The sequence below is a fragment of the Pongo abelii genome, chromosome 22 (assembly GCF_028885655.2).
Source record: "Pongo abelii isolate AG06213 chromosome 22, NHGRI_mPonAbe1-v2.0_pri, whole genome shotgun sequence".
Lineage (NCBI taxonomy): Eukaryota > Metazoa > Chordata > Mammalia > Primates > Hominidae > Pongo > Pongo abelii.
In genome coordinates this window covers 55082627-55095751 of record NC_072007.2, presented here as the reverse complement: position 1 = coordinate 55095751, position 13125 = coordinate 55082627, and the positions used below count along the sequence as shown (strand labels likewise).

At 51.7% G+C, this 13125-nt stretch overlaps 1 protein-coding gene and 1 pseudogene across 1 annotated transcript; both read right to left on the bottom strand.

Annotated features, from left to right (window-relative positions):
* Window positions 1-453: 453 nt before the first annotated feature.
* Window positions 454-984, bottom strand: LOC134760861 (keratin-associated protein 10-3-like; annotated as a pseudogene).
* Window positions 985-6882: 5898 nt separating this feature from the next.
* Window positions 6883-7907, bottom strand: LOC100937024 (keratin-associated protein 10-12). The gene has a single exon (XM_024239317.3). It carries the CDS (start codon window positions 7747-7749, stop codon window positions 6988-6990), a length of 762 nt encoding a protein of 253 aa, XP_024095085.2. The 5' UTR covers window positions 7750-7907; the 3' UTR covers window positions 6883-6987.
* Between the last annotated feature and the right edge of the window lie 5218 nt (window positions 7908-13125).

Sequence of the window (13125 nt, the reverse complement as noted above, 5' to 3'; positions counted from 1 at the left end):
AGGACGTGGCTTGTCTCTAGGGTTGCCGAAGCCAGGGCTGTGTTTGCATAGAGGGCCCGAGAAAGCATGAAATAGAACCCTAGGCTGGGGGAGGAGCACGCAGAGGCAGGGAAGGCCAGTTTATTCATTGTGCAAGGCACATGATGGGCAAGGGCAGCCGATGGCTTGGAGGAGAAGGGCACAGGGGGGCCAGGGACCTCCTGTGGCTATGGGGGAATATTCCGCCAGGGAACACTCGGGGCCCCTCAATAATAGAAGAGGGCTGTCTCACGGTTGCCTGGGCCTGGCTTGGAGATAGTGGATGGGTAAGCCGTGGTTGTGGGGTATGAGGTCAGCCAGCTTGCACACTGTGGTGTGTACCAGTGCGGTGTGTACTAGTGCGTGTGCTGAGAGGTCAGCAGTGGGAGAGGTTGGGAGGAACCTGAGCCTGGCTGGCCCTGGGGGACGTGCCCGTCAGCAGCTGGGCTTCTAGCCTGAGCAGAGGCCTCAGCAGGCCGGGCGGGAGCACACAGGGCGGCAGAGGAGGGACACGCAGGAGGCTAGGCGGCAGCAGCTGGGCTGGCAGGAGAAGGCGGGTGCACAGAAGGAGGGGTCGGGGATGCAGCAGGCGGGTCTGCACACAGGGTGGCAGAGGAGGGACACAGAGGAGGAGGGTCTGCAGCAGGAGGAGGTGCAGCAAGCTGGCTGGCAGCTAGACTGCTGGCAGCATGAGGGCGCGCAGGAGCTGGTGCAGCCTGATTGGCAGAGGCTGGGCTCACGGGCCGCCTGGCAGCAGGAGCTGGACACACAGCTCACTGGGGTGCAGACCAGGGTCAGGCAGGGGGCTGGGGCGCATCAGCTGGGAGCATAGCAGAGGGGCTCACAGCAGCTCTCTGGGCAGTCGTCCACTCGCCAGGAGTCTGTGCAAGCACTGGAGCAGATGGACATGGTGGATGCAGCCATGCTGGGGGTTGAGCTGGGGGAGATGGGAGGGAGTGGGTGAGGGAGCAGGGGAGGGAGTGGAGGAGGGAGTGGGTGGGGGGAGGGAGGGGGCAGGGGGGGAGGGAGGGGGCAGTGGGGGAGGGAGGGGGCAGTGGGGGAGGGAGGGGGCAGTGAGGGACGGAGGGGGGAGCGGGGGAGGGAGCTGGGGAGGGAGTGTGCGGTGCTCGGGGCTGGGAGCTTTTATATCCCTATGTGTTGGGTGTTGTCTCAACAAGAGGCTTCTCAGGGTTCCTCTTTCCTTGTTGGTGTTTGGATCCGGTTCTTGGGAACCCCTCATCAGGGCTGGTTGATTTTCCCTGGAGAGGCCACCGCCTCATAAAAGCCCCCCGGAGAGGCCACCGCCTCATAAAAGCCCCCCGGAGAGGCCACCGCCTCATAAAAGCCCCCCGGAGAGGCCGCCGCCTCATAAAAGCCCTGGCTGCGCTGGGTCTGGGCTGGCAGGTCCTGATTCGGCCTTGTTAGTAGGTAGGGAGAATCACGCTCCGGAATTTGAACCCTTGGGTGCTGGGCTCTCATCTTGGGGGACCCAGTGACGGGGTGACTTGGGCTCTCAGCTCACGGAATGGCTCAGTTGTGAGCCCCGCTCTGGGGCCTGTAGCCCCCTTCCGTTTGTGTTTGTCGACAGGTCTCTGCAGGTGAAGGGAGGGTGGCGATTCCAGGCCCAGCTCTGCCCGTGACTGAGGCCCACTGTTCCTGCCTCAGGCTGCACCCCAGATGTCTGTGTGCTGCCCAGGGCACCAGCAGCCCACGTGTTTTTTCTGCCAGCTGAGACACATGGGCTCCAGGTGGTGGGGTTGTGTTTGTGGGCAGGGGACCAGGTGGGCCGGCAACTGTCTGAGCAGCCACACGGAGGGTGTGAGTCCCTTCCAGCCATACCTGCTCACAGCGCCTGTGCTGCTGGCCCAGCAGGGGCTCAGCCAGGTGTGTGTGGCCGCACTGCGTGTCACAAGCTGGGGGCTCTGGAGGCCCCGTGGGCTTGGCTTTAGCCTCTGCTGCCCACCAAGGAGGTGGTTGGCGCTGCTTCTGTATCTTCTTCTGCCACCCTCGTGTGTGAGCACAGACCCTCATGCCCAGTGCACCTTTCCTGGGGGCCGAGCCGAGGCATCCATCCACGGGCCCTTGGACAACCCCTGGGCTGCTCATTGGTGGTCAGGAGACAGTGGCTGATGCTCTTCCAGAAATGAAAGTTGTGGTGTCCACTCTCAAGGAGGCAGCGGGCACGCACAACTGCACTCAGGCTGCCTGGGCCCTGGGCTGGCAGGACAGAGGCAGGTGCCTGTGGGCAGGCAGGGGGCGAGGAGACTGCACTGTGGCAGGCCGCAGGTGCCTGTGGGGCACATAGGGGCAGCTGGAACACCACGACCACCAGAGGGTGGGAGCCCAAGGCAGGGAGGCCCTGCAAGGAGGCAAGGCTGTCAGGTCCTTGAAGACCGAGAGCACCTTCCTCTGCTAGGGATTGAAGGGGCTAGACCTGACCCATTAGAAGGCTGGGGCTCTATTTCACGATTACTATTTCACTATTACTATAATCTCAATGACATTTGAAACCAGAATACCCGGAAATTGTGCAAGTTACGTTGATCATACAATGCTTCACATACATTTGCAGAGTTTCTCATGGCTGCTATAATAAGTCATCACTAACCTGATGGTTTAAAAAACAGAAATGTATTCTGTTATTCTGGAGGCCAGATGCCTGGGAGCAGTGTTACTGAGCAGAGAGTGAGGAGTCTGCACAACTGTGCTCCCCGCCAGAGGCTCAGGGAGGCTCCTTTGTTCCTCTAGAGCTTTGGCTCTGTGGGTGGATGGTGGCCTCTGCTTGCATGGCTTCAGTCTCCACCCCTGTGCTCACATGGACGCCGCCTCTCCTGGGTGAAGTTTCCCTGCCTCCGTCTCATAGGAACGTGTGTGATGGCACTTAGGGTCTCTCTGGCTAAGCCAGGATCATCTCACATCTCAGGGCTCTGAACTCGGCTCAGAGATTGAAGACAGAGAACGTGGATCTCGCAGAAGGAAAACAGGGCAGGAGGTGCTGGAGGGTGGAAGGACAGGGCAGGGAGGATAGGGAGAGACTTGCTGAAAGACACGGAATTGCAGCTGGTCGGGGGGACACGTTCTAGTGTTCTATAGCAGGGGGTCCCAACCCTGGCACTGGGGACCACTAGGGCCGTGGCCTGTTAGGAATTGAGCTACACAGCCAGAGGGGAGTGGCAGGTGAGTGAGCTTTACCGCCCGAGCTCCGCCTCCTGCCAGATCAGTAGCAGCACTGGATTCTCAGAGGAGCACGAACCCTGCTGTGAACTGCACATGCCAGGGGTCTACGTTGCTCCTTGTGAGAATCTAATGCCTGATGGTCTGCCCCCATCTCCCCTCACCCCCAGACGGGACCATCTAGTTGCAGGAAAACAAGCTCAGGGCTCCCACTGATTCTACATGATGCTGAGTTGTATGATTATTTCATTATATATTACAATGTAATAATGGAAATAAAGTGCACAATAAATGTAACGCGCTTGAATCATCCCCAAACCATCCCCCTCCCCAGTCCGTGGAGAAGTTGTCTTCCACAAAACTGGTCCCTGGTGCCATAAAGGTTGGGGACCGCTGTTCTAGATAGCACTGTAGGATGACTGTAAATCAGCAAGAATATATTGTTTCACGTCGCTGGAAGGAAGGTATCAAATGTTCCCCACAGAGAGAAACAGTCCGTGTTTGAGATGATGGGAGCTCTGGGCACCCCGGCCTGACCACTCCGAGCTGTCCCCATGGAAGCATCACTGGGAACTCCATGGATATGTACAATAATGATGTGTCGGTTTAAAAAATGTTTAAGGATCTTAATCAGCAATCTAATCAATCTGCAAAGTGCTTTTTCTCACTATAAGGGCAGATTCACAGGTTCCAGGGATGAGGGTAGGGACATAGTCTGGGGGGGTGTCATTTTGCCACCACACCCTTTCCCAGGGTTCTGTTGGTTTCTGCCTCTGTCCACCTCTCACCTCTGACTTGGCTTGCACAACCTTGGAATATCACCCTGTGGGCTGCGGTTTCCTTTTCTGCAAGATGGGGTCATGGTCCACTCACCCCACAAAGCCACGTGAGGATTACATGGTTCAAAACAGGTCACGAAGGCATCCTGAAGGTCAGCCAGTGTTTTTATCGGCCATGAGCCAGTATCAAGCTTAACAGTGACACCTGAATTTCCTCTCAAGCCTGGAAAGCCTGGGATGCCTTCAGGTGGAAGGTTTCCCTGCTGCAGGTGGGTTTAACCAGACCCTGCTGAGGGGCTGAGGCTTCAGGGCCCCCAAGAGTTCTTTAACTGTGAAGTTCCCACTGCCCGGCCCCAAGGCAGATTCAAACCACTGACTTCATGGATATCGTGAAGTTCTAACAAAATAGAAGGCCTTATGAGGCACCCCCGGGGCTTCCAGGCCCCGCTCACTGTGTGCTGTTTGGTTGGCAAGGGGGGGCTCTGAGAAGTCTCTACTCCCTCAGTCGTGTGGACTGGCCTCCTCTCTCTGGTCCTTCAATGCTGAGCGACTGCAGGGATGGGCTGAGGGACTGCACGGAGGGTGCGGCAGAGGAGGGGCCCCAGCAAGGACAGAGGAACGGCTCTCCCTGCCAAGCACACGTGACACCCAGCACGACCCCGGCCTTTGTGCTGCTAGCCCTTTTCCTGCTCTCTAGCCTTCATGGTGGTGGAACCCTGGACTGGAAGGCAGAGTGTCGCCTGAAGTCACCAAGTTCTTCCTATCTTTCTCCAAAATCAGCATCTTCTCTTGGACAAAGAACATGCTTTCTTCCAAAAAAAATTCTGTAGAAGAATCTCTGTTGTCATGGGGCACTCTCAAAGCACGGGGCATCTCCTAGGATGCTCCTACCTGTGGACAGGACTGTTGGCAGCCCTGCTGGCCCAGAGCTGTTTAGCTAATCAGGGGCCAAAGTCACCCTAAGCTAAAGAAATGGTGGTGGGGAAAGGCAGGGCAGACCCCAAAGATATCTGGCAGCTTAGTGAAGATGGCAGGCCAGGGGACTGGGTGGAGTCCAGCTGCCCCAGCCTGTCAGGGGAGAGGGCAGTTTGGAGGAAGACACTAGCTCAGCTTCAGATGTGCCCAGGTGCAGCTTCCCTTCAGTCTAGGGGCACATCTGGAGGCCGCTGTAAGCGTGGCTGGGAGCCCAGGGGAGGCACCTGGTTGGAGGCCTGGAGTTTGGGGGCAGGGAGAGAACACACATAGAGAAAAGTCAGAGGAATGGGCGCAGGAACTGAGACAGACGCAGCCCAGAAGCCCAGGGAGATGGCATTACAGGGCCAGGCGCAGCAGGGGCTGGCCGGCAGAGTGAGGGACAGAGGGAGAGTGACCTCAGCACTGCAGTTCTTGGCCAGCTGTGGGAAGATGGAAGAGAAGAACGGTGTGTTGGAGGAGCTGGGGGTGAGATGGGGTCACCAGAAGCCACTTCATCTGGGAGGTGCAAGGCAGCACTGAGTCAGAGGCTGCAGTCAGGAGGGAGGGGCCTTCGGCTGCATCCCTTTTCTTTCCCCCACCATTTTTTTTTTTTTTTTTTTTGAGACGGTGTCTCACTCTCACCCAGGGTAGAGTGCAGTGGCTCAATCATAGCTCACTGCAGCCTCGATCTCCCAGGCTCAAGTGATCCTCCCACCTCAGCCTCCTGAGTAGCTGGGACTACAGGTTCATGCCACCATGCCCAGCTATGTATTTTTTATTTTAATTAATTAATTAATTAATTTTTTGAGACAGGGTCTCACTCTGTCGCCCAGGCTGGAGTGCGGTGGTACAATCTCGGCTCACTGCAGCCTCCGCCTCCCGGCTCAAGTGATTCTTCTGCTTCAGCCTCCCGAGTAGCTGGTACCACAGGTGCGTGCCATGATGCCCTGCTAATTTTTGTATTTTTAGAGACCAGGTCTCACTATGTTGGCCAGGCCGGTCTGGAATTCCTGGGCTCAAGTGATCTTCCTGCCTCAGTCTCCCAAAATGCTGGGACTGCAGGCCTGAGCCACACGCCTGGCCTTTTTATTTTTAATGGAGACAAGGTTTCACTCTGTTGCCCAGGCTGGAGCTTTATCTATTTTCTGTTAGAAAAGACTTCAAGATATTCATGATCTGGGCAGCAGGCTTTACACACGGGAGTTGTAGGGGCAGTGGAAGGAAGCTGGACCGCTTCTGGAGCTGGAGAGGCGGGAGAGGCTTGGGCAGCTGAGCCTGGGCACTTGTCCCGGGACTCTGAATCTCTCTGTGAGGACTGAGGGGCTGGGCTGCAGGTGGAGCGAGCCATCCTCTCTGTCTGGAGCCAGGACTCTGTGTCCAGCCAGCCCCCACTTGGCAGGGACCGGCAACTCGGCGGGGAAATGCGGGGCAGTGGGGGCGGCTGTGCCTGCGAGTGCCCCGCTGCCACCTCTGACACTCGCCCATCGGGTCCCTGGGAGATGGACTTGCCTGCTGGGCTGGGGTGGGGACGGCTGCTCCATTGACCCTCCCTGGGACTGGTACATTCCTGCGGGGACGGCACCAGTGCCAGACTTATGTGTGTTGGGGCCTGGAGAAGGGCTGAGGCTGGGCATGAGGGCCCCAGGAGGCTACACCTGTGTCCTGGCCTCCTGTCGGGCTGGTCAGCAATTCAACCAGAAATGACACAAAGAGGAGAGCAAAGCGCAGCCAGGCTACGTGGAGGGTGTTTATTAGGACCTCCAAGCATGGTCCTAGAATGGCCAGAGGAGGCACAGCAGCTTCCAAGGAGGCCAGACCACAGGGGCCTGGAATGTGGGAGTGGTCTGGAAGAGCGGGGGGCAGTGGGTGGAGGCAGGGTCATCTGGAGCTTAGCAGGAGCCCCCAGGGCTTAGGGGAAGAGGCTGTGCACGCACCTCCAAGGAAGAGACAGACACCAGAGCAGCCAAGGGGCCAGTAGTGGGAGAGGTGGGGGACTCATAGTGCCCAGTGGCCCTGGGGGACATGCCTGGCAGCAGCTGGACTTCTGGCCTGAGCAGAGGCCTCAGCAGGCCAGGCGGGAACATGTGGGGTGGCAGGGGAGGCACCTGCAGGAGACCAGGCAGCCGCAGCTTGGCTGGCAGGAGGAGGTGGGGGCACAGCAGGAGGGGATGGGCACACAGCAGGCGGGTCTGCACACGGGGCGGCAGAGGAGGGACACGGAGGAGGAGGGTCTGCAGCAGGAGGTGGTGCAGCAAGCTGGCTGGCACCTAGACTGCTGGCAGCAGAGGGAGGAAGCCCCAGAGCAGACAGGCACACAGCAGATGGGCTTGCCGCAGACGGGCACACAGCAGGACTGTTGACACGGGGAGGAGACGCAGCAAGCTGGCTGGCAGCTAGACTGCTGGCAACATGAAGAAGAAGGCCCACAGCAGACAGGCACACAGCACACAGGCTTGCAGCAGACAGTCTTGCAGCAGACAGGCACGCAGCAGGGCTGCTGGCAGGGGGAGGAGCAAGCCGGCTGGCAGCTAGACTGCTGGCAGCATGAGGGTGTGCAGGAGCTGGTGCAGCCTGATTGGCAGGGGCTGGGCTCACGGGCTGCCTGGCAGCAAGGGCTGGACACACAGCTCACTGGGGTGCAGACCAGGGTCAGGCAGGCAGCCGGGGCGCAGCAGCTGGGGGTGCAGCAGCGGGGCTCACAGCAGCTCTCTGGGCAGTCGTCCACCTGCCAGGAGTCAGAGCAAGAGTCACAGGAACCAGGAAGGCAGACGCGGCTGCCGTAGCTCAGGTCGCTGGAGCAGATGGACATGGTGGATGCGGCCATGCTGGGGGTTGAGCTGGGGGAGACGAGAGGGAGGGAGTGAGTGTCTGGGTGCTGGATAGGAAGGAGGGAGGGAGGGAGTGTCTGGGTGCTGGATGGGAAGGACGGAGAGAGTGAGTGTCTGGGTGCTGGATGGGAAGGAGGGACTGAGTGAGTGTCTGGGTGCTAGGAGCTTATATATATCTCAAGTGTGTGTGTGTTGTCCCAGCACAAGGCCCCAGGCCTCTTTCCTTGTTGGTGTTTGGGGTGGTTTCTTGAGGATGCTTACCATGGACCATGTAGCGTAGCTCAGCTCCTGAAGCTCCCCAGGTGTCAGAACTGAGCGGGACTGTGGGACCGTGGAGGGAGCCGACCAATGGGCTGGAGCCCAGCCTCTGCGTGGACCACAGAAGGTCAGCAGCCCCTGGCCGCTCCTCTGTGATTGTCTTTTGGGATTGCTTACTATTATTTCCCCCTAATTTCTTCATACTCAGTTGAGTCAAGGATGTTTTTCTTCTTGTTTTATATTCTTTTTATCTTGAATCTGTAGACCAATGAATGGCTTGGGAGCTGGATTTATTTTTATTTTTTTTTCGGCAAACAGTCCTGTGATAGGTCTTGCTGTGTGTCAGGAAATATTCTGAGCAAGTTTGTAAATATGACCTCACTAACCCATACATCAACCTTGTAAAGTAGGGGCTGTTATTATCCCCACTCTACAGATGGAGAAACTGAGTCACAAGAACTTGTGCAAAAGCCTGCACCAGCAGGCAGAGGAGCCTGCACTGGAGGCCTGGCAGGCCCGTATTCTGTGTTCTTAGCCATCAACCTCTGCTGCCTCAGAGAGCAAGGGACGTGGGAAATCAGAATGAGAAACCCAGATTGTATGAGAGGAGCGGGGTGGAGCACGGTTTAGACATGGCGGTGTGGGATTGATGTGAAAGTATCTGATGGGTGCCCGGAGGGTTGGGTCTAGCTATGAAAAAGGAGCTCCTTCCATCTAAAGAGAGAGGATTTGGGTTTATTTATGAGTGGGAATGTGAAAAAACATTATTGTGAAGGGAAGCTCCGGTTCAGAGGGGTTGTTCTAGGAGGTTGAAAGATTTCTTTATGGGAAGTGAATTGTTTTTAATTTTGAGAAGAAGACATTCTGCAGCCTTTGTGATTGAGGACTCCAGAGCCCTAGGGCTAATCTAGCCTGGAGGATCCTGAGATTAAGGGAGAGCTGCTTGGCTCTGCCTGGAAAGTTGGAGGGCTTCAGGCCCACAGGCAGTGACCAGCAGGTGAGGGCTCGAGGTGTGTGGTTGATGGGCCCCTTGAAGTGAAAAGCCCTGGTGTGTGGTGTCTGCTGGTCTCTGCGTTGTAAATATTACCCTGTGATGAGATGAAAGCCCTGGTGTGTGGTGTGTACCCCTGTCCCACTGTGGTGAGAGGAGAGCCCTGGTGTGGAGTGTTAGCTGTCATCCATGGTATAAATATTCATATCCTGGCTGATTTCAAGCTATGAGCAGTTTAACAACCTGCTTGAGAAAATTCTGAATATTTAACAATCATTTCTCCTAAGCTGAATAAACTGGCCCACCACAAGGGACCAGGAACTTGGAGGAAAAATCGGACTTGGGAAAAGGGTCTTGGGATCGGAGGTCATTGCAACCCTGAGGGAGTGTGAGCCAGGTTGGGGCATGGCCAGGGAGAGGCCCGAGGGAGGGAGGACCAGCTGATGTCTCTGGCCTGGGTCGTGCATTCATTTCCTGCTTTGTGTCATGACCTGACCCCCCACCTCTCAGTAGAAGGTCTGAGAAGAGGTGCTTTGGGGACCGAGACCCAGGGGCCTGTTCTGTGCAGATCAGAGTCTGTGGTGCACTTGCGTACCTGAGAGGCAGCACAGTGTCCAATCCAGTGGGAGCAAAGGTGCCGGGACAGGACCAAGAGAGTGTGAATGCCCCAAAACCACAGGAGTCAGGGCGGGGGCGGGGGAGCCTGGATAGGCTCCCCACAGTTTGGAGGGCATTGTCTCTTGTTATTTTATTTGGATTATAAAGAATGACCTCAGAAGGACAGAGGATCTGGGGACATCTGGGTTAAACACCTCCGAGTTCAAGTGTCTGCATCAAGCAGCTCCTCCTCCAGCTTGTGGCAGAGGCCTGCAGGGTTGGGGCAAAGCACGACCCGCCTTGGGGCAAGTCCAGGGGAGACCCTCCATGCTCTGTGTGCGCAGAAGGGACATTGAAGAGCTGGAAGATACGCCATTCCACCCGGAGTGTCCTCGGCAGGTTTATTCAATCTTCATGCCGCACCAGCCCACGCGAAGCTCCGTGAGCGCCGCCTTCTCCCCACTTCCTCCGCGAGCTACTCGAGCCACTTTTCTGAGACTCAACAAGGTCAACAACCTGAGACTCAACAAGGTCAACAACCTGCAGCCTTGTGTGCATTATTTTCATTATAGGCACTCAATAATTATTGTTTATTATTACTTTATCAATAAATGTGTGCCAAAACTGCATGTTCTTCCATTTGACTGCCTTTAAAAATGTTTTATTGTGATAAAATATATATGACATAAAATAGCCAACTCTTTTCATCTTTTAAACATTGTGGTAAAATATACATAGCACAAAATTTACCATTTTAACCATTTTTAAGTGAACAATTCTGTGAGTTAAGTACATTCACAGTGCTGTGCAACCGCCACCACCGTTCACCTCCAGGACTGTTTCTTCTTCCCGAACTGAAACTCTGTCCCCATTAAACATTCATTCCCCATTTCCTTCTCCCCACTGTCACTGGTCACTTCTATTCTACTTTCTGTTTCTGTGAAGTTGCCTGTTCTAGATATTTCATGTAAGAGGAATCAAACAATATTTGTTTTTTTGTGACTGACTTATTTCACTTGGCACAAGGTTTCCAATGTTTATCTGTGTTGCAGTATGTGTCAGGACTTCTTTCATTTTTATGGATAAATAATATTCCTTCATACGGATATACCACGTTTCTTTTCATGTGGAAATCTAGTTTTCCCAGCACCATTTGGGGAAGAGATGATTCCTTCTCCAATGAATGGTCTTGGCATTCTTGTTGAAAATCGGTTGACCATGAATGAATAGCTTTATTTCTGGACTCTTAGATTCCATTGCTTTTTGTGTCTATCCTTATGTTAGTACCACACTGTTTTGATTACTGTAGCTTTAAAGTAAGTTTTAAAATTGGGAAGTGTGAATCCATTCATCCATTCATCTGTTGGTAGATACTTGGGTTATTCATACCTTTTGGCTATTATGAATAATGCTGCAAAGAATGTTGACATACAAGGATCTATTTGAGCCTCTCTCTTTTTATTTATTTACTTATTTTTAGTTCTTTTGGGTACTCCTTATTTCCTGAGTCATGTGGTAATTCTATGTTTAACTTTTGAGGAACCACCAAAATGTTTCCATAGTGGTTGCACTATTCTACATTCCCACTGGTAATGTATGAGGGTTCCAGTTTCTCCACATCTTTGCCAACACTTGTTATTTTCCTTAAAAAAAAAAAAATTACAGCCATTCTGGTAGGTGTGAAGTAGCACCTCATTGTGGTTTTGATTTCCATTTTCCTAATGAGTAATACTGTTGAGCATCTTTTCATGTACTTATTAGCCATTTGCATACCTTTACTGGAGAAATGTCTACTCAATCCTTTGCCTATTTTTTAGTTGGGTTGTCTTTTCGTTGTTGAGTCACAGTCAGATGTATGATTTGCAAATATTTTCTTTCATTCTGTGGATTGTCTTTCCACTTTCTTGACAGTGTTCTCTGATTCAAAAAAGTTTTACATTTTGTTGAAGTCCAATTTATTTTTTCTTTTGTTGCTGGTGCTTCTTGTGTAATATCTAAGAACCTAGTGTCAAATCCAAGGTCATAAAGCATTTTTCCCATCTTTTCTTCTAAGATTTTGATGGTTTCAGCTACCATATTTAGGGAATTGATTCATTTAGAGTTAATTTTTATATATGATATTAGGTAAGGGCCCAACTTCATTCTTTCCCATCTGGAAATCTAGTTTTCCTAACACCATTTGTTGAAGAGATTATTCTTTTCTTATTGAATTATCTTGACACTCTTGTTGAAAATCAGTTGGCCATAAATGTATGAGTTTATTTCTGAACTTTGAGTTCTATTCTATTGGTCCATATGTCTATTCTTAGGCCAGTACCACACTATTTTGATTACTGTAGCTTTGTAGTATGTTTTGAAATTAGGAAATGTGAATCCTCCAGCTTTGTCCCTCTTTTTTAGAATTGTTTTGGCTATTCTGAGCTCCTATAATCCATATGTGCTTGAAGATCAGCTTTTTCATTTCTGGAAAAAAAAAGACTTGGAATTTTGATAAGGACTGCATTGAATCTGTAGATTTCTTTGGGTAGTACTGCCATTTTAACAACATTAAGTCTTCTAATCCATGAACATGGATGTCTTTCCATTTATTTAGGTCTTCTTTAATTATTTCAGCAATGTTTTATAGTTATCATTGTACAAGTCTCTTACCTCCTTGGTATATTTTTTACTATATATTTTTGTTACTTGGATGTCATTGAAATGGAATTGTTTTTCTTAATTTCCTTATCAGATTGTTCATTGCTGGTGTATAGAAACATGCATGATTTTGTATGTTGATCTTGTACCCTGAAACTTTGGTGAATTCTTTAATAAAGCTCTAGTAGCTTTCTTGTGGATTATTTGGGATTTTCTATAGACATGATCATGTCACCTGTGAAAAGAAATAATTTTACTTCTTCCTTTCCAATTTTAATGACTTTTATTTATTTATTTTTCTTGTTTAATAGCTCTGGCTAGAACTTCCAGTACAATGTTGAATATTGGTGGTGAAAAGGGACATCCTGTCTTGTTCCTAATCTTAGGAGGAAAGCTTTCAGTCTTTCATTGTCAAGTATAATGCAAGCTGTGGGTTTTTCATACATGCTGTTTAGCATGTTGAGGAAATTCCCTTCTATTTCTAGTTTTCTGAGTGTTTTAAAATCAAGAAATGGTATTGGACTTTGTCAAAGCCTTTTCTTTGTTAATTGAGATCATGTGGGTTTTTTCACTTCATTCTCTTTGTGTGGTATACTACGTTGATTATTTTTAATCTGGAACTATCTTTGCATTCCTGGGATAAATCCAACTTGATCATGGTATATAATCCTTTTAATATGCTGTTGGAATCACTTTGCTAGTATTTTGTTGAGAATTTTTGCATCTGTATTTACAAGTCATGTTTGTCTGTGATTTCCTTTTCTTTTGATGTCTTATGTGGGTTTGGTATCAACATAATGTTGGCTTCATAGAGTGAGTTAGAAAGTGATCCTTCTATTTTTTTCTTTCACAACTTGAGGAGGTTTTTGTTAAATTTTAAAAAAATGTT